Source organism: Gymnoscopelus braueri (genome assembly GCF_963280865.1).
Source record: "Gymnoscopelus braueri genome assembly, chromosome: 3".
NCBI classification, from domain to species: domain Eukaryota; kingdom Metazoa; phylum Chordata; class Actinopteri; order Myctophiformes; family Myctophidae; genus Gymnoscopelus; species Gymnoscopelus braueri.
In genome coordinates, this window is record NC_137612.1 from 11,794,365 (window position 1) to 11,818,219 (window position 23,855).

At 41.2% G+C, this 23,855-nt stretch overlaps 2 protein-coding genes across 4 annotated transcripts; both read left to right on the forward strand.

The window, feature by feature from the left end:
• Window positions 1–3,893: 3,893 nt before the first annotated feature.
• On the forward strand, window positions 3,894–12,845 carry fbxo42 (F-box protein 42). Of its 2 annotated transcripts, none has more exons than XM_080424786.1 (10): window positions 3,894–4,347; window positions 5,154–5,430; window positions 7,313–7,429; window positions 7,938–8,072; window positions 9,207–9,360; window positions 9,697–9,807; window positions 9,927–10,023; window positions 10,120–10,176; window positions 10,776–10,892; window positions 10,990–12,845. In XM_080424786.1, exons 2-10 carry the CDS (start codon window positions 5,160–5,162, stop codon window positions 12,040–12,042), a joined length of 2,112 nt encoding a protein of 703 aa, XP_080280912.1. In that variant the 5' UTR covers window positions 3,894–4,347; window positions 5,154–5,159; the 3' UTR covers window positions 12,043–12,845. The 2 variants fall into 2 exon arrangements, with proteins under 2 accessions (XP_080280912.1, XP_080280913.1); XM_080424787.1 differs by having other exon boundaries at window positions 3,896–4,057.
• Window positions 12,846–15,651: 2,806 nt separating this feature from the next.
• slc25a34 (solute carrier family 25 member 34) lies at window positions 15,652–22,720 on the forward strand. Of its 2 annotated transcripts, none has more exons than XM_080424806.1 (6): window positions 15,652–15,718; window positions 16,368–16,914; window positions 19,494–19,559; window positions 20,070–20,222; window positions 21,400–21,534; window positions 21,714–22,720. In XM_080424806.1, the coding sequence occupies exons 2-6, from the start codon at window positions 16,420–16,422 to the stop codon at window positions 21,888–21,890; spliced, it is 1,026 nt and encodes a 341-aa protein (XP_080280932.1). In that variant the 5' UTR covers window positions 15,652–15,718; window positions 16,368–16,419; the 3' UTR covers window positions 21,891–22,720. The 2 variants fall into 2 exon arrangements, with proteins under 2 accessions (XP_080280932.1, XP_080280931.1); XM_080424805.1 differs by having other exon boundaries at window positions 15,677–15,714; window positions 16,362–16,914.
• The last annotated feature ends 1,135 nt before the right edge of the window (window positions 22,721–23,855 follow it).

Below are 23,855 nucleotides of genomic sequence, written 5' to 3' on the forward strand. Positions count from 1 at the left end.
GGTCTGGAATGGTAACGCATGCTGTTCTACACCAGTCTCTGTGCTACTGTACATCCTCACTCAGACTGGAGTTCCTTGGCTTGTTCCTCCTGAAGAGCAGTCAGATTCACCAGTGCAGGATACAGATGCCAGGTTCATTGTTGACCTGGCATCCTATTGTTTGTGGGCCTTTAGTTTCAATGTACAGATTTGTTTATTTACTTAAATTAAACTGTTTAGACTGATGATATAGGTTCTTGTTTTACCTATGATCCTAGATTACTATTTCTATGCATTTGATGTATTACCTCATGTTTACCTTGCTTACTGTAAATCGCTAATGGATTAAGAGTGTCTGCTAAATGTCTAAGTTGTAAATTGTACAGGTGGTTCACACAGTCCCTGGTTCAGGCCCAACAAGTTGTACCTGAATTGTGGAATGAGAGAGAAGCCGTCCCAGTCATCCATGTCCGTGGACATGGGGATGGAACAGTCTCCTACTCCTGAGATTTACATGGGCATTAAAACCAAGTGTACCTAAAGAAGACTGATGTAGGCTACCTCTAGAGTTGCCCCAGTGCTAGGGACAGACCTTCCAATATTTTATGACTTGATTCAGGAGATCAGGAGAGTTTATGTGGGGTAGTCACTCGATGAAATGTGAAGGGAGTTCACTATTACCCCAGCTGCGGAAACATTGCCACCTGTGACACAAGAGAGAGAAACACCTATAATAGTTCAGGGACCCCTGATGTTCTTGGCTGTAACAGACACATTAGAGACAGAGTGCTGCCTGTCCAAAAGGCACTTCCCCTTTTTCCAGCCCAGCTACATGGAGGGAGGAGAGTGTTTCTGCTATGTATCGCAACAGCTGGGCTGGGGCAAATGGAAGTAGCAGTTAGAAGAGCTAAAATGGCTCTTCTCCATTTGAAGTTCCTCATTTTAAGTTTTAATTTTGCTCAATCACTGCCAGATGGCGGTAATGTGAAGTAAGTGATGATTGAGAGAGGGGATAATCAGTGTCACTTGCTAATGTGAGTGTTGGCCTTTAATGTCTCATTGTTCACGTCTAAAAGTTTTAGTGTGGGATGGCCAATGATTTTAGAGGCAGTGTGTGATGCTGCTGATCAATCAATCAATCAAACTTTATTAAGGACACATGGTCCATGCTATGATTGGTGTGTGAACGTTTGTGTACACATAGAGTGTGTTGTTAAGCACGCTTGTGTGTGGTGTATCACTGTTTATGTGTTGTGAGGGAGGGAGATGTTATTTGTGATAGAGTTGAAGCATAATATAGCACAATTGAACTAAATAATGTAACCATGAACATGTTTTCAGCTAAAAGTGTCTTTTTATCTCCACCAGGCCTGGCGGGCAGATCCCGGCCTAGCAGAGATCTGCACTCAGAGCAGCACACTTTTATAGTTATATATTACTGGTACACGTTAAATTACACACAATTGCAGATAAACACTTCATATCCAGGAATTCACACTATTATCACTATCACTCAAAACAACAAATCACCACAAATCCGCCCAACCAAATGCTGCGACATTGACCCAGTCTTGTTAGTGTTTTTATACAGATGTTTTGCCACACAATTTACGCAGACATACGGTATGTGAAAGAGAGTGTTTATTAACCCTTGCTGAAGTACTGGAAACATAAGCAATTACATTTCATAGAATCGCAATTTGAAAAGATCTCTTATCAAATGAGGTCTGAATTTACCAAGGAGTGTTTCTCAAATGCTTGTCATTCCAATGATGGAAACATGTCTATTTGAATTTTCATGAACCTAAAAATGTTTTTGTTGTTGTTTGTATTCCTATGGGGATCTAGAACCATTTTAGCTTGGTTGCTCAAATGCCAACTTTGGGCTCAACTCTGAATGCCATGGTGAAAAGTTTGCATTTGACTTGTCCTATGTAACACCTCTAATTCAGGGTTTTCACGTGTGTAGAATCCATTTCTGTTTTTGTTTTTTTTTCAATTGCAGGTCAATCTCATGTGCTAAAGGTTAGGCCAAGGTTAAATAGTAATATTTTCAATTGCAGATCAATATCACGTGTTAAAGGTCATAGGTCATTGTTAAGGTCTCTCTCGCACCTCCTCATCCAAGCAGGCTTCTAAGCAGGCAGCAGGAATGATCACTGGTTGACATGGAATGATATGTATTCACCTCACCATTGACAAGCAGTTGTTTGTTGTAACCGAGCAGGTATCCTGGAACCAGCCGGTGCAGTTCTAATTGGGCATCCCGGTGGGATGCATATTACAGTCATCCCTCAGCTACATCGCAAAACTGATGATGGAGCTCCTCTGACCTTGATCCCCCTCATTTAACTGACCTAAAACATGGTTGTCCTCACAATATAATTGGACTTATAGATCATTTGTATCCCCTACTAGCTTGTAGAAATGCAAACAACACACTCCCTCAGCTAGATCCATGGCAGGAGCCCCATGTGAGTGGCATCCACAGAGCAGTACCTGGACACTGTGCTCATCCCCATCCTACATGGTTGACAGTGGGTAGACAACTTAAAAAAAAAAAAGTTCAGTACCCTATTCCTATTGAACAGATAGAAACATAAAATGTCCACAGTGGTGCATCCGGCTTTGTCGGGCGTCTATGCAAACACAATTGGCCCCCGGTCGGGGGGAGGGAAGCCGGGCGGGGAGGGTGATACTTGTCATTGCAGTACTCCTACGGGCTGTGGTGGCACCTGTCAGAAGGGAGTGTTGGGCGGGAGGAGTAGGATGAAGGCCCTACTTCCTCCCGGTGGGGGCTCCTCACTGGCAGGTGAGGAGCAGTAGGATACAACAACAGTGACAACAGTGATAACACAGAAATGTGCGTGGGGAGGAATTCATTGGCATAATAACGACTAAATTGGGTAGAAAAAAGGGGACAAAATAATCAATTTTTTTTAATAATAATAAAAAAAGAATTGAAAAAAGAAACATCAATGGACTCTGAGTCTGAGGCATCCTTAGAAGAAGAAAAATAATCTATGTGAAAATTAGTGACAAAGTATTTTAAGACCAGCTGCAGCTTTGTGCATGTGATAGTGCTGTTCACCTCGCTGGTAATGTTTTTGTTTTTTTTTACACGAAGGTACCGAACAACCCTCTGGTACCGTACCGTCATAGAGTTATATAAATGGGTACCACCAGCCTCTCTCGCGGACCCGCGTGCTTACGCGCGCCGACTCTTGCTGCGATAAGAAGATACCAAGGATTCGTCAGTGACGTCACAACAAAGCTTCAAGCTCATGTATGCAATCGACCGTTATAAATCACTGACATTTACTAGCCTACTGATTTTCAAGCGGTTTGTAGTGGACAAAGTTCTCAATCCGAGTACCCTACTTCAGTCAAAGACAAAGTATAGCTAAGCTACTAGTTGCCACTTGCCACAAAGTTGCCACAGTGTGTGCGTGTGTGTACCATGTGTACACACACACACACACACACACACACACACACACACACACACACACACACACACACACACATTCAGAAGTGTGTTACTTGACAGCCCATTGTGGATTTTATTTATTTCATTGTGGTATTTATTTATTTTATTTTTGGACCTATGGACTTCCATAGTAGTAGAGTCAAATATATATATATATATATATATATATATATATATATATATATATATATATATATATATATATATATATATATATATATATATATATATATATATATATATATATATATTTGTCTTTGCCATATAGTGGGGTAAAAGCAATACAAAGTTAAATAAATGAATTAAAGTAAAGATACTCAAACAATGTACACATATCTGTACGTCGTACGATAGAACAATAAATCAGGTGGTAAGTGACGTCGGTGTCTGCTCCTTGGCATCCTCATCCTAGTGTGGTCGCGAAGCGTACCGTAGCAGGATCGAGTAGGATAGGATGCTGTTACTGTTACCAGAACGAAAGATGGCGAATGTTTGGAGTATGCAGATGTACCACCGGAGCTGATAAAGAGAGGGGAGGAGAGGGAAGACAGATTTTGAGCCCATAAAAGATCACATCTAAAAACAACGGTGACTACAGTGTAAAGTAAAACGTATCGTTTTTGCACCGCCGGGTGTTAACGTTTGTGGAGCCGCTGTATAGTCACTCCCACAACCTTTGCCTTTTAGCTAACGTTAGCTATCTCCCAGTAGCAAAGATTATCAGCATTAGCCAGCCTGGCTAGCATACGTTAGCTAGCTGTACATTTCGACTCAAGAAAGACTATTTCGTGGACAAATGAACGTGTGACATTAATGGATGATGTGCTAGCGTCAAAGTGTGCCGTGTCTTGTTGCTTCGCAGTGCAGTCTTTAACTTGGTAAGTGGGTAATTTGCTGTAGTTAAAAAATAAATAAAAAAACATGCACCAAAAATAGCTAGCGAGCACTGGGCAGAATGCCTCCCCACACCAGTGGTGTTTCAACGTGAAGACATAGTCCCATATGGCACCTTCTACAACTACATAACACTGATTAAAGGTAGAATGATAGGTGAGTGTGGTATTCTAGACCGTATTCGTCGTCGTCGTCGTCGTCGTCTTCTAGTGTGAGCCAACCTTTTACTTTAAAGTTGGGTGTTGGCGAACATGAGCCAACAGCTGGGCTAGCTAGCTCTGCCTCTGGCTAACAACATGATGTACAGACCTTTGTGGGATGGATGGATGGGAGACAGGACAGGTGCTCTGTCCAAGTCAAGGCCACTTCCCAAAAGAGATGCCTTATAGATTTTGACTGCACAACCTTGTCATCATATAGATGATTGACCACCTATGCCACAACAGATTAAATAAACTGTATATATCTCCTATATTATCAGATTCATATAATAATCAAGTTATCTGCCAACTAAATATAAAATAAGAAAAATGCCATTACAATGGAGGAAAACAAATAATCAGATCTCCTTCAAATAATCAGCCCCCCAGTCATATAGAATCTCTAATATTCCCTTTCTTCCATATATTTAGTTATTTATGTATATAATTATCTGTCAAATTGAAAATTACATGAATTATCTGCATGTTTTTTTCTTCTTTTTTTTATTACCTGGAGCAACTGCTATTTGTAAACTAAGAGTATTAACCATGCTGACTCAAGTGTCATATTTATTGTAATATCTCAACAGAAAATAATGTCCCGCTCCTCTGACAGTGAGGATGGATATTTTGTTGCCATGGATACAGAGGAAGATGGTGCAGAGCATGTTGGGATATCAGAAGAGGTAGATGCAAAGATGGGCTCCAGCACAGAAGAGACAAATGTGGAAAGTGGTGCCAAAGAAGGGAGAACCATGGTGGAGTTGCCAGAGGAAGTTTTAGAATACATCCTGTCCTTCCTCTCACCTTACCAGGAGCACAAGACTGCTGCACTTGTGTGTAAGCAGTGGTATCGCCTCATCAAAGGTATGTCTGTCTGTTATATTACTAACAATCAAAAACATTTTCCCTATGATTCCTTGGATCATGAGGCCACACCCCACAAAGGCTCCGTCCACTTGTGCCAGACTACGTTTTCTTAAAAACACACTTTTGCCACTACTCCTGCAGAAACTCAATTAAATTGGAGTCATGCAGATCAAGATGTATCAGTTGGATGTTTCAGATTCCATTCTGATTGGCTATGACTGGCTTCAAAGTTTGCGGGCCCTGGGTAGGCAACCTGGCTTGGCGGAGACCTGTGCTTAGTGCGCTCAGAGGAGCGCACTTTTCTAGTGTGGGTATCGAAATTCTGCTTATGATGTTGATAAATCCCTTTTGGAGAAAAATAAATAAATCTTATTTTCAGCAGAAGGTATAGTAAATCATGTGAAAACAGTTAATCCTCATTCATACAGGATCTATTTGAATTAATACATAGGTTTTTGTCCATCTGTGTCGTGTGGTGGAGTATGGCACACACTCACCCGGCCTAAACACCCAGAGTTGCGTACCTAGTCCAATGCTGTACTCCTTGTACATCCACAACTCTGTGGCCAGGAACAGCTCAAACACCATTGTTATGTTTGCTGACGACACAGTGGGAGTGACTAGTGAGCCTAATCTCAAATGACGATTAGAAGGGCAAGGCATATCTGGAGGGGGCAGCAGGCCTGTCGCAGTGCTGCCAAGAAAACGGCCTCTTCCTGAACGTTTGAAAGACCAAGGAGATGATCATGCACTTCTGTAGCTTCAAGTATCTTGGGGTGCACATCAGTGAGGAATGAGGATCTGACTTGGGAGAACACACACAGGCTGTGACAAAGAAGTCAGGCAACACCTGTACCACCTCAGACAACTGAGGAAATTCAAGGTCTCAGAGAAGGTCCTGAAATCTTTCTACTCTGCGACACCCCAGAGCATCATGACAGGGTCCATCTCTATAGTATGGAAAGAGCTCTTTCCAGGTTATGTGAGTGCTGTGGAGAGGTTGGCTGAGTGCACCACAGGGAGCCATCTCCCGTCACTGCAGGACATACAGTATATGACAGCAGGTGCTTGAGTAGGGTAAAAAGAGTTATGAAGGACAAACACCATCCTAGTAACGGACTGTTTGTGATGATGCGAAATGGAATGCGCTGGAGGCGTCACAGCCAGGGCCTCAAGGCTCGTAAAGAGTGTATTCCTGCAGCTGTCAGAGTCCTGAATGACTGGACATGTAAAATATAAATAAATAAATAACAAAAACAAAATAGGAATCCATGAGCAGCTGCTCAAAATGACACTTGCATAATGCACATAAGTGATTATACGTTTTGATACTCTGCTTAAGTTGCACACATATGACACTGCTGCTAAAGATGTATGCCTTCTGCTCTTGCTCATTCTGACATTGCTGCTAAAGATATACATGTCTTGAGGTTTACCATGCCTGCCGTTCCACACATACTTTGAACTAACTATATATTTTTATTTTTGTTATGTTGTATTGTTACTTGGCACAGTCAGCGGAACACGTCCCACCAACATTTCGCTGCTAATCCCTCTTGATTCTCAATTCTCTTGATTCATTTGCCATGGTTAGAGACACTCTTTTGCTATTGAGAAACGGTGTTGTACAGAAAAAGAAATGTGTTCTGCCATCGAGATGTGTCAGGTAGCATAACTGGTTGTGCTACTGTAGCAGCATACGGATATTGTCGTCATCACAATATTTATATCATAAGATATTTTAGTCCCATTTAATCACTTCAGGAAATAATTTATTCGCAGTCATTTTATCTCTGCTAGATATGCCAGGAGTTATGGATGCCAGCTGTAAACGTGCAACATTTTGTACTTAACTTTCCTTTTTTCCTCATCTCCTTAGGAGTTGCATATCAGTGCTATCATGGCTTCCTGAGGGCTATCCAGGAGGGGAATATTCAGTGGGAAAGTCGTACATACCCATACCCAGGAACACCTATTACTCAGCGCTTCTCACACAGTTAGTATATGCAACCTTTTTCACTGAGGACAAATCTATAATTCATGACTTTAAGTTTTTATGTTGAGTTCCTTGACATGCAGACATTTTCACAGAAATGTGTATGTAATATGTAAGTGAACATTACAGCTGGTTTACCTTTTACCGTGGAGATTTCTAATAAGCGCAAATATTGTAAGAGGCTCAGGCTATTAATACGTTTTTCTTTAATCGGTTTTGGATAGTCAGCTGAAAATGAAATTTTGCCATGTAAATGAGCAGTGAGACGAGTTTGCCATTGAGAGCCATAATGACAAAATCAGCGGTCTAAATGATATTCAGTATAGACTTGTAATTTTACATTCACAGTATACCGTATGTGAATAAGGTCTGTCCAGCCATATCTCTAGGTAGCCCTCTATAAGCAGTCTGTGAGATAGAATCCATACTATTGTTATGAAACTTACACATACAGTTCTGTTGACTGTATAGTGAGAGATGGTATTTGATATAAATGTTTTGGTTGCAGGTGCATGTTATTATGACTCCAACCAGTCTATGTACGTGTTTGGGGGGTGCACTCAGAGTAGCTGCAATGCTGCCTTCAATGATCTGTGGAGACTTGACCTCAACAGCAAGGAGTGGATCCGTCCTTTAGCATCAGGTATGAGTGCAGATATTTTGGGGTTTGTTTCTGCCTTTTTATTGATAGAGTGCATTCTTTGTCAAGAACTGTACACATGGCTCCCATAAAAAGGGACTACATGTGGGAGTTTTATGAATTTTGTGTGTTTTATTTATATACTGTAGCACATTTAATACAAAGAAATTTGAATGAAAGTGAGCTAATCATTAAAACATAAAGAAAAAGGTTATGACAATGACATGACAATTTGTGCTACTTTGAAATAAATTCAGTATTGAACTGACCCAGTGAAGTAATCTACTAGTAATGTGTTGAGCAAGAAGGTACATAGTGGTGGGAAATACTATCACAACGATCAATGGCAGCAACCAGTCATATTATTTTGCCAATAATAAAACCAAAATGTGTAAAGTGTCCTGATATAGAATATAATAGATGTCCATTTTCATTGTAACTTAGTGTAGGAATGAGCAGGAATAATGTCCATGCTACCTTTGACATAAAATCCCAGTACAACTTAACCTGGCTAAGAAATGTCAAAGCCAAAATGGATGTTTTTCAGAGCATGTACAATAATAAGAAAGTAATGTTGAGCTTGTTTGAATTTAAAATTCTCACAAGCAGAATTTCTGGCACGTTTTGACCTGTGTCATCCACCTTACATTTTGGCACGTTACTTAATGGTGCGTTTGGCTGGACTTTGTCAACTCGTAAAGTCAGACATTTTCGAGTTAACGACCAGACAGTTGCACTCGTACAGCAGAGAAAGCTGTGAATACCAGTGGTACATTTGGACAAGGTCCATGATGCCTGAGTTCATGAGTTTTTTAGCACATGGTACCAGGTTAATGGTAAACGTATCCATATAACTTCCATTTCTCTATTGTGTGTATATTATTGTAACAGTTAGTCTACATGTAACAACAACAAACAACATATATGCCTGGCTTCCATTTAATACATCTTGCAGTTTTCAATGTTATTGGTCCAGCTTCTATTCAGTGTTCACCTGATAAATGTATCTAGACATTGAACCCTTAACTGCTCCAGATGAGCAGGTTGGTTGCCTCGACTGGTTGCCTCTGCCATCAGTCTGAATGGTTGAATGCACTCTAGACTATTTACCATTAATAGTTCTCTTTTCTTACACAGGCTCTTACCCGTCTCCTAAAGCAGGAGCAACCTTAGTCATGCACAAAGACTTTCTAGTGCTGTTTGGAGGCTGGACGCGTCCTAGCCCTTATCCACTGCATCAGCCAGAGAGGTTCTTTGATGAAATCCATACATATTCTCCTTCCAAGAACTGGTGAGAGGAAGAACTGATTTCTGCTATAGATGATTTGGATTATTGTTGTTATCTCCGCCAGGCTGGAATGGCCGGGGGCGAGCATTATGTTTTCACCCCTGTCAGTGTGTGTGTTTCTCTGAACAGCTAATTAATTACAACTCATTTGATGTGCTTTTTGATTTACCTATATGTTTTGTGCTGCACCTCTTCTGTATCTGTCCTGTGTTTCATATCTGCTGTAATGCCATTTCCCCCATGGGATCAATAAAGATCTATCTATCTATCTGTCTATCTAACTTGGATTTAGCCCTTTTTTTCTCTCATTATCATACATCTATTCCTGTCTTGTCTCAGGTGGAACTGCATCGTGACAACTCATGGACCTCCTCCTATGGCTGGCCACTCTTCCTCTGTGATTGGCAACACCATGGTGGTGTTTGGGGGGTCACTAGGGGCACGCCAAATGTATGCAACAAGTTATTGTTATATATATTTATTTATTTTTATTCTCCCCCCAAATTTAGCCATTATACTAAATGTCAAATCTCACTGTGTTGTCCTTTTCTTTACTTGTCTCTCCTCAGGAGTAATGAGGTTTGGGTTCTGGATCTGGAGCAGTGGTGCTGGTCCAAACCTTCAATATCTGGCCCATGCCCACATCCACGAGGAGGCCAGTCTCAAGTAAGAATACTTACACTATTTAGGCAAAGCAAAAAAGACTGAACCTCTCATTACATTTTAAATGAATTAACAATATATTTTCTTTCTTTTTCTCAGATTGTGATTGACAATGAGACTTTGCTTATCTTGGGAGGCTGTGGTGGCCCTAATGCAGTAAGTGTTTTACATTGACTTATTTAACTTGAAATGTTTTGCTACTTTATTTATCCAGGCTAGGACAAACGAAATTCCTCCTTGAATATCTCACCATCCCGAAATGATTAAATAAAGTCCTGTTGCTCAAATCTGTGAACCATCAGTCACTGTGACGCAAGGGCAGCAGATAGCGATAACCCTCGTTCCCAGTTTTATGTCCATAAAGCCTGGAAAAGAACTACTGCTGAAAGTGTCTAACCGGAAGTACAGGAAGTATAGTGCTGGCCAACAGTAATGTTGTCCAGCCTGTATCGCTGTACTTCTGGTTATACACTTTAGCCTAAAGTAGTTCTTGTTCAGCCTAGAGAGCGATTTATAAACAAATAGAAGAAGGCGGGCCAAAGAACCACACAGGACAAAGATTCTGCAGGTTTCAGTTTTAAACCAGCAATCCCAATTGAGATTGGATTACTTTGCTACTGCTATTGCTACTGGTTTTTCAAATTGTCAAGCAATCAACTTGGCGGCCACTTGCAATTGACTTGGTAGTTCTAGTTTAATGGTTAAATGTGTAATGTGTCTCAGCGTAATATTTTCATGCATTTTCTTTCTCCCAGCTCCTCAAAGATGCCTGGCTGCTCCACATGGATTCACCACCTTGGACATGGCAGCAGCTGCAGGTGGAGAATGACGACCACGGGGCCCCTGAGTTATGGTGCCACCCAGCTTGTAGAGTATGTATTGGTATTGTGTATCTTATTCTACCTCAGTATTTCTACTTCAGTAAAAAACGTGTCTCATCATTCACTCACTGTTCATCTTTGTCTGAAGGTTGGCCAGTGTGTGGTGGTCTTCTCCCAGGCTCCATCTGGCCGTGCGCCACTCAGCCCAAGTCTCAACTCTCGTCCCTCCCCAATAAGTGCCTCGCCGGCCCCTCTTGGCCCAGAACCGCCTTCCTTGCGTTCTCATTCTCCTGTACGGAGCGGGGCTGCCGGCGCGGTCCTGGGAGCCGTCGAGGAGGCTCCGTGTGTGAATGGCCGATGGGGCACCCTGAGACCTCGACCGTCGGCCAGAGGAAGTGCCCGAGATGGGAGCCCGTCCTCCTCCCAGCAGCCTTCCCCTTCACAGATGCCAGATAGCCCTCCTCTTCCTCCACTCCCCCCACTGCTAAATGGTTCCTCCCCCTCACCCCGCACCAGCCCAGCCCAAGCTGCGTCTCCACCCTCACGTCCTCACCCACCTGTCCCCACAGACTATGGCTGGGAGTCTCCACCATCCTCCATGCACCACCCCGAGGTACCCAGCACGAATGGCGTGCACACACCACCCTCTGGCTCTCCACGCACTCCACCAGGGGCAGTGTCTCCCGCTGCCTTACGACGAGGTCTGGAGGCTGTGAAAAACCTATCTTCTTCATCTCAACCATCCGCGTCTTCATCCTCGACACAAGGCGCCACTTCCGGGGGAGGGAGCGGTGGAGGGAGTGGGGCTTCCGCTGGAACACCCACTTCCTCATCTTCTAGTCCGCCGCAGGCTGCTGCGGCGGGCGATGGACACGCTATTCCACCAATCGCGCGACGACTCGGCCATCACCCACCTCAGAGCCTGAATGTGGGGAAACCGCTCTACCAGTCTCTCAACTGCAAGCCCATGCAGATGTACGTGCTGGATGTGTCCCGGGCCAAGACAGCCGCTGTGGTGTCCTGGAGAGTATATGGAAGTGGCACTCCTGCTGCTGTCACCGGGCCCCCTGAGACCAGTCTTCATACGGTGGTGCAGGGCAGAGGGGAGCTCATTATCTTTGGGGGTCTCATGGACAAAAAGCAGAATGTGAAGTACTACCCTAAAACCAACGCCTTGTACTTTGTACGTGCTAAAAGGTAAAGCCTAATTTAGACTTTGTCGTACAACAGCGCCGCTCACCTAAAAGAACCGATTTTCAAGTTAAGAAATGCATATAAATGTTTTCTTGAAAATGGTCTCTTTTTTTTTTCTATGAGCAATGCTGCCGTATGGTGAAGTATAAATTAGGCTTAATGCAGCAACAGGCAGGTTAAGGATGATGATCCTTCCTGACCAAGTTACGGCCACGCAAGGGAATTGACACGTAAGGCCTTTTTCCTGTAGAAAGGAATAATGGGGAAAGAACATAATCATTATTAGATGTTCCTCTCCCAACTTACACTACAACCTTTACCCCCTTCTGCCTCTTGCAAACATTCAAAGAAGATACAGTTTAACTACACTTTGATAAGAAAATTTGGTTTAACATGCGTGTGTGTGTGCGTGTGTGCGTGCGAGCGAGCCTGCCTGCGCAAATGTACAGGTATGCATGGGAAATGGTTTGAGTGGATAGGACTTTGTCATCGTTCCTTCAACGTCAAGGTGCTCTACCACGGACAGATTTTTCTGTATTTCCCTGCTATGAACTCTTAATAGAGAAGGATTGAAAGAAAGGACACTGCTAAACGGAACAATTGATGACTACCTTGCTTTTTTATCACTCTTTAAGCCTGCATTGTTTACAATGAAAATAAAAGTGTGAGTGTGTGTGTGTGTGTGTGCGGTGTGGGCATGGTGGTGGTTTAAATTTGTCTGTTGATTAATGTGTAGGGGGGGCCATGGTGGGTGAGAGATGTTGCATTGTACTGTAAACATAGTAAAATAATAAAAGCCTCCATGTCTTACCTGTCAGAATCCCTCGGTTAGGTTTCTAACATCTGCTGTTTATCCAATAGTGTTGTGTGTTTGCTCCTTGCAATTTGGCACCATTCATTTACAATTTTAAGACATGGCTGTGAGTTTCTGTGTGTGGGTAATCTCTCATGACAGATTCATCAGCCAGCAAGTGTCATCCATACTACTGCTTGGCCTTTTTCTTTTCTTTTTTACCCCTACCAGGAGTTGAACTCCCTTTCCACATTTTTTTATGTTTTGGCTTATTTCAGGGGTTTTCAACTGGTGGTCCGTGGAGGTATTGCATGTGGTCCCTGATCATGCATTCAGTAATGTAGGAAAGTGAAGAGTTGTCAGGCAGAATTCCTAGAGCTTACAGTAAAAGCAAAATGTATTTTACCTTTACCTTTACCTTGCTGGCATACCTGAAGAATATACGGGCAAGGTTCGAGCCAGAAAATGACATGACTATAGCCAAGAGGACATGGACAACGACATAGACCACCCGTAATCATGGCATGAGAAACAGTTCACTCAATGACCTGGTGACCTAAGATGTCGCGTCAATGTAGTTGACAGCAGTTACTGGGAAGTAGGAGATCAAGAACTTCCACAGAAAAGGGAGGAGAAGGGGAAGTGTACCGGATTGCCTTAGTTATTATTACTAGATTATGTGCCCATGTAATAGGGTGTGTCTGCTCACTCATACATATTAAATGGATAGTTCACCCAAAAAATTACTTTTTTTCTATAGATTAATCACCCCATGGAGACTTGAATTCATGGATATATTTTTGTTTTTGTCACCTAAGCCAACCAATCGATAGAAAACAAGTAATTTTGAGGGTGAACTATCCCTTTAAGTAAAGTTACAAATCAGTATATCAATTAATATGAGTTTAATATAGAAGGCTGGATAAAGTAAGCTCTGCTCACTGGCATAATATTCATTATTTAAGAACGTGTCCATGGACAATTGGTTGAGAAACCGTCTTATGAAGGGTTATGCCTATTTTAGTTCTTATAAGTATAATCATACAGTGTTCTAAGCTGATTATAATGCATATAGACATGGGATGCATAGCAAGTGTTACAAAAAACACTAATCTTAGCCCATATACCCACCTAACAACAGTGGTCCCCTGGTTGATTCTTCTGTCAAGGTAGTGGTCCCTGGTTCACAATCAGTTGAAAACCCCTGGCTTATTTGATTGACCTGACATTTGTAGTTATGGGAGCAGCACATACCACTTTTAATATCATATAGACTACTGTGTTTACTTGTTGCATGACACTGAGTTGTCAAGTTTAGCCGAGGTCATTGACTCAGCACATACAGAGTAAGTAAGTGTGCATGCATGCCTTCAGGCAAATGTATGATACAGCACTAAATATATATAGGCTTATCACCTGACCCCTTACGAAGGAATATGGGCCAGGTAGGCTTGTGTGTGTGCACGTGCGTGCGTGCGTGTGTCACTCTGTAGGTCACCATTCAGTCTGCATGGGATAGAATATGTTGCTCACAACTGTTCCATGCTGTAGCAAGGATTTGTTTTGCTGATGGGTTCCCAGATTGGTGTGTGGGTAAAAAGTGTTAAAGAAGATCAGCCTCTGGTGGTTCCCATGGACATAGCAGGTTTGGGAAAACAAGAATCAGCTTCTTCAAGTACCACAATCATTTGTCAATACATAGACTACCAGTGGTCCACTCTTGCATGCTCAAATGTTTGGAGGCAGTACATGGATTCATTACAGTATATAGAATTCTGACCAATTCTCAGTGTTATTATTGTGATATTATTAGTTTGGGTCATTAGCTAACCATTAAAGTAAGTTATGTATGTTTTTTATGTTTATTCTGATAGTAATCATTGCTATAATAGAGTGTTTGTTCAGTAACAGGGGTCTCTCCCCATCTCTCCAGTTAGTTGGTAAACAGAAAATATATTTTCAGGTCTGAATACCAATTGTATCCATTCAGGAGAGAGAACCCCACAAGCAGTGGTGGAAAATAACTAATTTACTTAAGTACTCTACATAATTCAAATTTTGAGGTACTTTTACTTTACTGAGTATTTACTATTTGTTACTTTACTTTGCACTTTTACTCCACTACATCTCAGAGTCAAATATTGTACTTTTACTCCACTGCAATAATTAGAAAACTTTAATTACTATAGTTTCTTTGTAGATTTGGATTATTATTACAAAACATACATTAACCACTTTATCCCTATATACATTTCAGCCATTTGAAATTAGCCGATCTACAAGCTCACAATGCATCGCAATGCGAGGCAATGTGAGTTTGTAGATCTGCTATTTTCAAAAGATTTGTATACATTTTGTATGATGACTTGTGAAACAGGACATTCTGCCTAATGACTACTTTCTACTTTTGGTACTTTAAGTACATTTTGATACCAATACTTTTGTACTTTTACTCAAGTAAATCTTGAATTCCGGACTTTTACAGGGTGTTTCTGCATTGCAGTATTGATACTTTTACTTAAGTAAAAAAAATAGTGAATTATTTTTCCACCACTGCCCAGTGCCCACAGGAATATCAGGGTGCATATGATTGTTATTGCACTCTTTTGCTGAGACACTGATCCACCCCCTCTCTCAGAGCAACAATCACCTTTAACCCAGAGAGTTTCAATAGGACCTCTGGCAGGGGGCAGGAAGATCAAGCTGTTTGATTCGTACAGAGCCAGGGATGTGATGAGGTGGCGACGGCCCTGCGTGTGCATTGGCTCTGGAGTAAGGCTGTGGGCGGAGAGTCTGACAATGAATGTGCTGAGGACAGAATGTTTACAATGTTGCCTTCAACGAGGAGAGGAAAGAATGGAAGAAGAAAATGTAATAAAAGCCACTGTGAGTTTCCCCTCATTCATTTGTAGTCACTTTGATATTATGCTCATTACAAGAGAGGTAATGTTTAAAGACCCAGTGTGCATGTGTTGCATTGTTAAATGTAATGTACTTTGTTTGTGAACTTGAAACAACGTGTTGTCTGGGCTGCCCGTGACTGTTGTAGTTGCTTACAATAACATTGTGCTTTTTTGTGTGCTCTAGGCTATGTTTTTTAAGAACGTGTTTGTATAAAAAAAGATGAGTTTGTCTTTGTGTCAATGTTAGATGGGGGTTGATGAATGACTTGTTTTTCTCATTGAATGGAAAGTTGGAAAGAATTTCTAAACTGGTCTGGCAGCACTCATTCTGAACTACAGCTGGCTGAAGTAAACTTTGAATCTCCATATATAGCCTCTGCCTGTATCACAGATATTATCTAAACACGAAACCTTTGTTGGTCACAATGGTCAGGGTTATAGACTTTTGGAAACTTGCTCCATTTCTAAACACAAGACAAAAATAAAGAAGAGTGAGTCAAGACAGTGATATGTGATGTCATTGTCATTGTGTTGTTGTGAAATGCACATATCAAATATGAATATTGCATTGTGATATTAGTTGATTGAAGCAATTTTTGTTTACTCTTTTTTTCTACCCATCCCCTCTAGACTGAGTGAAAAAAACCATCAACATCAATAACTCTCAGGGCACACACATGTGAAGAACATGACTAGCACGGAGCTCCAGAAATATTCATCTAAAGACTCTCCATTTAGTGCTCAGCCCCTGTGTGAAATGGCATCCACGGTGGCTGCTCTTGGGGTTCTGACACCCTCACCTCCACCACCAGTCGCTTTGCCTCATATTGACTTTGCCTTGGGTGCACTCGCATGCTGTGGGGCGTGTGTTTTCACCAATCCTTTGGAGGTTGTGAAGACCAGGCTGCAGCTCCAGGGAGAGCTGTGTGCACGGGGCTCCTATCAGAGACATTATCAAGGGGTGCTTCAGGCCCTCTGGGTGGTGGGACGCACAGATGGCCTCCGCGGCTTGCAGAAGGGGCTCTCCGTCGGGTTGATGTACCAGGGCCTTATGAACGGTGTGAGGCTCGGCTCCTATTCGTACTGTGAAGCTTCAGGCCTCACCGCAGTCCACGGAGGGAGTCTTCTGTCAGGTGCAGGAGCTGGTGCACTGGGAGCCTTCGTTGCCTCACCTGCTTATCTGGTAAGCAACAGTGAGGGTTTCTGTTAGTGTTGTATCTTTGAGATTGTTGTGTCTGTATCACAAATAACGAGTAACCCTGTGCTCAAAGTGAGTCTTGAGATTACTATGATACTGTATATCTTCCTTGACTCCTGAGTCCCAATTAGTTTTTGTTTATGACTTGGACTGTGAATACAATCAAGAGATATTTGCACAATAAGGCCAGATTCAGGATCCTTGAGAATCATGTTTAATTCACTCAAATTGAATGTAGGACTATATAGCATGCACATACACCTACGTACGCACCTGACATATAACAAAGTCAAAGAGTTAGCTAAACAGCAAAAAGACCACTGCTACTTATAGCACTGCTGTGTAATACAGTAGGGGTAAGAAAGAATAATAAGTAATCATCTTCTAACCACCTCATACATTATGCAGAAGGTTTCAACAGAACACTGCTACTGTGCGAACCATACAGCATAGCTCCGCATCAAACTATAGCACATACTGTAAATGAATGAGCACAGACTACAGTATTTGTTTTGTTTACAAATACAGAAACTGGACCTGGCTGCAATATAATTGGAATTCAATTAAATTCTAATATTTTTGTCTGTATAATAATTCTAGCTAATATTTAAAATGACAAAACTAAATGGTAACATTTGACTTAAACAAGCACATGGTAAACACCTCCTAAAAAAGAATCAATGACGCGAGTGGAACATAGCATTCTATGTATACATTTTTTTTAACAGCTGCTACTGTGTTGACATTGTCATAACAGAGTCGAATTTCACTATACGATGTTGGTGTGCATCTCTGTCATGTTCCAAGGTGCCCTGTCTTATACACAGCCACCAGCAGTGTTGTTTGTTTTCACCTCATCAATAAGACCACCGCCTTCTGCTGCATCATGGAAACACTATACGTGATGAAATGTTTGTATTATGTAGGTCACTAAAAATACCCAGCGTGCATCTTTAAGCCTCCCGGTGATGCCAAAAATAGACATTGTTGTACAGTAGTGACAGACGGCAAGAAACATTAATTGTTATTTCAAAGTGTGCACGTTATACTACAATTTCACTGTTTACAAGTTGGGTCTTTAATAATAATAATAGCTTGAATTTATATAGCGCCTTTCATAAACCCAAGGACGCTTTAAATCAAAAACAATGAACAACTAACAGACAAACAAACAAACAAAACAATAACAACTATATGCCATAAGCCTGAGAGAATAGGTGTCTTTTCAAGGCAGCTTTAAAAGAGTCCAGTGTTGGAGCATGGCGAATCCCTATTGGGAGAGAGTTCCACAGGGTGGGGGCTGCCACACTGAAGGCTCTGTCCCCGAAGGTTCGCTTGTTTGCCTTGGGGACATTTGTATATAATTGTCATTCTGAGATGCTGTAGAACAGGGGTTTTCAACTGGTGGTCCATGGACCACTGGTGGTCAGTGAAGGAATTGCATGTGGTCCCTGATCATGCATTTAGTTAGGGAAAGTGAAGACTGTCTTTTATTTTTATCAATTTCTTTTCCACTAGTTGAGAAACTAAATGACCTGGTGACCTATGATGACACGTCAATGTTGTAATTTGCTTCATTTAAGTTGGAGATGAAGCAATTCCACAGAAAAAGGGAGTTCGAATCTCAAGAAGTAGGGGAAGTGTACCAGGTTGCCTGGTTGAGTCATCATTATGTGTGTGCTCGTGTGTGCTTGGCGCTCATACAATCAGTATTATCTAGTTAACATGAGTTTAATATGGAAGGTTGGAAGTAAGAGAACGGAATTAGGGTAACTGTTAGATAAGAATAGATCAGTGATTTTCTACCTTTTTTGAGCTCTGGACCACTAGCATATTTCAGTTAAATAATGACCGATAAGGGCTTGATATAATTTGTTGCGCGTAGTATCGTGCAATGAATTATTAAATTCCAATCTTTTCCCCCCACACCACGCCTAATTCAAATGTTTTTTTTAATGGTCATATTTTAATGCATTTAACAAAGGTATTTTATTTATTTCCATTTTAAAACGTTTTTCCATGGACCACCTGCAGACCTAATTATACCACGGACCACTAGTAGTCCATGGACTATTGGTTGAGAAACAGTGGGATGCATAACAAGTGTTACAAAAAAAACAACTAATCTTAGCCCATATCCCCACCCAACACAACAGTGGTCCCCAGGTTGATTCTTATTAGTCAGGGTGGTGGTCCCTGATTCACAATCAGTTGAAAACCCCTGCTGTAGAAGAAGAAGAAGAAGAGGAAAAGATTGACAAAGTTGGGAGTGCAATTCTTTGCCTCAGACATTGTATCATCATTTTGTAAGGTTTTATTTTTCATCTGAATGTTGATGTTATAAGTCAGGTGTACTTTGGCAGAGCTATCTGTAATCTTTATGTAACTCATAATTGTTACATAACGCATACCATACCTGACACGTGAATCATTTCCATGTTTTTCGTCTCATTTCCTCCATTGTAACTTAAGGTTCTGTCATGGTACAGTGCTTAATACTTTCTACTCTGCAGTATTTCAAACGTTAAATAACATGAACCTTGTATGGCTTGTTTTATTCATAGGTGAAAACCCATCTGCAGGCACAAACTGTTGAAACCATAGCTGTTGGCCACCAGCATAACCATCAGGTAAATTGTCCTAGACTAGTATGTTTTACACTCTGAATTAGTTTCCTCTAATAGTTCAGTTCATTCTGTCAGAGTTCACCCTCATAGGGTATTTTGAATATTTGCCAGTGCATTGTGCAAACAGACATTTTACAACGTAACAACCAATTTACTGTTATGCAAACAGAGCTGTGGCTTGTGAACACAAGAAATTCAAGACAAATGTCACTGACATGATTGGGAGTCACCCTCAAATATGCACCCAGTCCTGTTCACCATTTAGCAAAACATGTTTTACACAATAAGCCTTAAAGTCATACTGTACATAGTCAGAAGACTTTGTTCAGCAAATGTTGACAGAAAGTTATAGCACAATGAGTTGAGTGGTAGATGTTTAATTTCCCACATGAGAGACCTGGGTTAGAATCCAGGTGGTTACACATTCATAATGTTTGTATGCATTTTGGAAATTTTGAATTGTTCATGATGTATTTTTTTCTCTCTCTTTTTTTATTTTATTTTACTCTTCAGGGAGTGTCCAATGCGTTTGCAACTATCTATAAAAAAGAAGGTTTGATTGGCTTGTGGAGGGGCGTGAATGGGGCTGTGCCTCGCGTCATGGTGGGCTCAGCAGCACAATTGGCCACCTTCAGCTCTGGCAAGGAATGGGTGTCAAATGCCCAGGTACTGTAACTGGAACCAACAGCTGACACTTTTAGGATGCAGTATTCACTCTGACAAATTATGCAGACCATGCCTGACCGTTTCCATTGGCTATGCTGTCCTTCCTTTTGGTTGGGTAGAAGTGACGAGCCCACTTGGAGCCAGTCTGTTAACATTATGTAGCTAGCTAGGCCGCTAATATTAGCTAGCCTAACGCACGTGTAAAACTGTTAAATGGTTACATTTACTGTATATAGTGCCTTTTATACAAAGTGCTTTACAATGTGAATCATTACATTCACCCATTCACGTACACATTCACACAGCGACGGCTTAGGAAACAATGGAAGCCACCAACCTGCTTAAGGTTTCAGTGTCTTGCTCAAGGACACTTTGACACTTAACGCAGGAGGTGCCCTGGAACGAACCAGGAACCTTCCAGGTTCACAAGAGGCCGCTCTACCCCCTGAGACACTGCCGCCTCCACGTCATTACTGTATGTGCAATTTTGAAACGGGTGATGAAATGTTCTGTCCACCATGGCTTGCCAACTCGGATGCCATGCTCGTCATTGTGCAAAGACATTTTCCACTCTGCACAGCACAGGCATCTAGGTCTCGCTGTGTGTCCACGTGACTGCCTTGTTGTCGTGATGTAAAAATCATAGTGATTGGGGCGTGGTTTGCATTATTTGTCAGGGAGAATAGCATTCACGCTTTTAGGATACCGAACAGGTCATTCAATCTCAGGCTTAAAGGACAACTTTGTTTTTTTTACAACCAAGGTTTATGTTTTAGATTGTAATTAAAGTAAATAAAAGATGAGTGTTAAAATTTTAAAATGTACTGCTTTCTATAGTGTTGTCTATAGTTTCTATAATATTATTATTTACAGTAGCTCTTCTAGCCCCCAATAACTCACATCTGGCCATCAAAGACCACAGGACCTTTTTTATTGTGTAAAAAAGGCATATTTAGCCACCGGACAGAATGCCCCCGCCCACTGTAAAAAATATCGCAAAAATTGCTAAAACTATAGAAAGCAGTAAATGAAAAAAAAATAACACTCATCTTTTATTTACTTTAATTACAAGCTAAAATATAAACCTTGGTTGTAAAAAAACAAAGTTGTCCTTTAAGAGCTAAAACTCCTCCATACTACCATCATTTGGTTCATCATGTTTTCTGTATCCTTGCAGTGGTTCAGTCCAAACAGCTGGCTCATTGCTTTGATAGCCGCTATGATAAGTGGAGTTGCTGTGACGATCACCATGACTCCATTTGATGTCATCAGCACACGACTCTACAACCAACCAGTTGATGAGTTTCGTCGAGTGAGTAAAACATTTCTACTGTATTTGACCGTTGTAACCACGTCCTTTTTTATTATTTACCACTTGACACTTTGCTTTATACCATACCTAATTTTGGGGTGTTATATTAGAATGCAGCTCATAGAAGTTGTCTGTGTGTTGTATAATGTCATGAAAATGTATCTTTGTGTGCCCTTTAGGGTCGCCTCTACCATGGATTCATGGATTGTTTGCTGAAAGTGTGCCACACCGAGGGCCTCATGGGATTATATAAAGGCATGGGCCCAGTATTTGTTCGCTTGGCCCCACACACAGTGCTCAGCATGCTGTTCTGGGATCTGATGAGGCAGCGGGCCTTTCAGGACTACCAGCAGTAGAGCAGGAACTGAGACGCACAAACATTCAAATTTGATCATGAAGGCAAATTTGAAGTAATCTGAGTGGTCCACTATTGAAGAAACCCTGTACTTTGTGACTTTCAGGGATGTGCACAGATAGACTCTAGGTGGTGCTAGAGCACCTGCCCTTTGCCCTCTTGACCAGAAGTGCCCTTTTGAAAAAAAAGAAAAGAAAAAAAAAAGTTTTATTTTTTTTAATTTTTTTTTACAATATGTAGCCCACGGTGACATCGATCAATTCTGGATTAAAAACTTCTAATATATTAACAATTCCCCAAAATGTGCATTGCAATTTTCTTCTCACACTACTAGGGCAGCTGGCGGTTCCGCGCGCCGCGCAAGGTGCCCTTTTTTTTTTACTTGAGCACCTGCCCCTCAAAATGTCTGTGCACGCCACTGGTGACTTTTCTTATGTTAGAAAGTGGGAAAGATGGATTAACACACCTATTTCACAGTAATAAATACATGTTGCACTGACTCTTGAACAGCTTGATGTGCCATTGTCAGATATGTCAGTAGGGTCAAACTCTCAGATGTTACTGTAATGCCTTTCAAGCCACCTGGGTGAGGTGAACTGAACTTTTCTCCTTGCATCAGAGTTGTACTGAGAACTTTGAGATCCTGTTGGCTCACAAACTTGTTAAAGGAATGACCTGAAGATATATTCTGAACAGTTTGGGTATTCAGGCCATGTATTCCAGGGTTAGAGTCCAAAATTGTGATAGCGCTAACTTTATTGACCTCTTTTTCTTGTAAGAGTACTTATCTATGTAAAGAAAAAGATTTGACGTGGATAAACCTTTTAATGACATTTTATCAGTTGCTGTTTTAAGCATTTGAACTGCTGTTAAATAAAGTCGTTTTTTTTTTTTAACTTTGTCTTTATTTTTCAGACAACAGATACAACAAGAACAAAACATACATTCAAGATGGACGTGACCAAAAAAAAGAAACTATACAGTAACATACAATACAATAAAAGGAAAATGAAAATGGGGGGGGGGGTGGTATACACTATTTACTCTTATACAAATACAGTTTTTCCCAACGTTTTTCAAGTAATTCTGCTTTAGTCCTCAGATTATTTAGCCACCAGTGTCAAGTTTTTGAACAGGTATATGTCCTCATGTCCTATTATGTCCTCTGGTGTCAATCCGAGAAATAAGATCCGGGGATCACAAACGATCTTATAACCCATTACTTCCTCCAAAATCCGGAGAACACTGTCCCAGAATTTTCTCACACAACCAGAATATATGTGAGTGATCGGTGTTCAAATGTCCATACTGTCTCCAACAATATTGCTGCTTTCTCAGTTGTTTACTTTAGATTTTATAAATAAAGTCGTTTTAATACATGAGTCTACACATACTGTACATAAATCTTATCTGATGCAAATTACAGTAGAACTTTTTAATTAAATGGAATTTGACCAGTTGCATGCTGTCTAAAGGTTGATGTTGAACAGAAAGGTTAGTTTATTCATGGAAAGCAAATCCTGTAATACTATTGGTCTTGTGACCGTTTGCTTTGTAGGCATCATCCTTTTGAGAAGACTTTAAGCCCCTTTGATCATGAAATGATAAGACTGAACACCCAAATGAGATCACATTTGACCTTTGGAATTTAAACAGTGAGTGAGTGCTCTGTGATCAGTTGCAGGAAACAAAGACCATGTGCACTGGACTCAGCAACTCAACGTGGTGAGCCACTGTCTCACAGCTAAGTACTTCAGCGTAGATTGGGATTTAGGCTTCAAACTGAAATGGTATGAAGGGAAGATAGGTCATAACGTATGTTTAATGTCTGTTGAGATATTGGGAGGAAAACATGTTACCCCTCTTATGGATCTTGGGGCTTTTGGATGGAAACCCAATTGATTGTTTTTTGCAAGGTGAGTGTGTAATAGTTTTATCAGACAAATTTGTCTACTCATTAAACATT

What these genes read in the sequence shown, in the direction of transcription:
- slc25a34 (XM_080424806.1), top strand. Translation starts at nt 16,420, where the DNA reads ATGACTAGCACGGAGCTCCAGAAATATTCATCTAAAGACTCTCCATTT. An exon ending in TTGCCTCACCTGCTTATCTG is followed by an intron (nt 16,915 to 19,493) that starts GTAAGCAACAGT and finishes TTTTATTCATAG; the next exon opens with GTGAAAACCCATCTGCAGGC. An exon ending in GCCACCAGCATAACCATCAG is followed by an intron (nt 19,560 to 20,069) that starts GTAAATTGTCCT and finishes TTTACTCTTCAG; the next exon opens with GGAGTGTCCAATGCGTTTGC.
- fbxo42 (XM_080424786.1), top strand. Translation starts at nt 5,160, where the DNA reads ATGTCCCGCTCCTCTGACAGTGAGGATGGATATTTTGTTGCCATGGAT. An exon ending in GTGGTATCGCCTCATCAAAG is followed by an intron (nt 5,431 to 7,312) that starts GTATGTCTGTCT and finishes TCATCTCCTTAG; the next exon opens with GAGTTGCATATCAGTGCTAT. An exon ending in CACGAGGAGGCCAGTCTCAA is followed by an intron (nt 10,024 to 10,119) that starts GTAAGAATACTT and finishes TCTTTTTCTCAG; the next exon opens with ATTGTGATTGACAATGAGAC.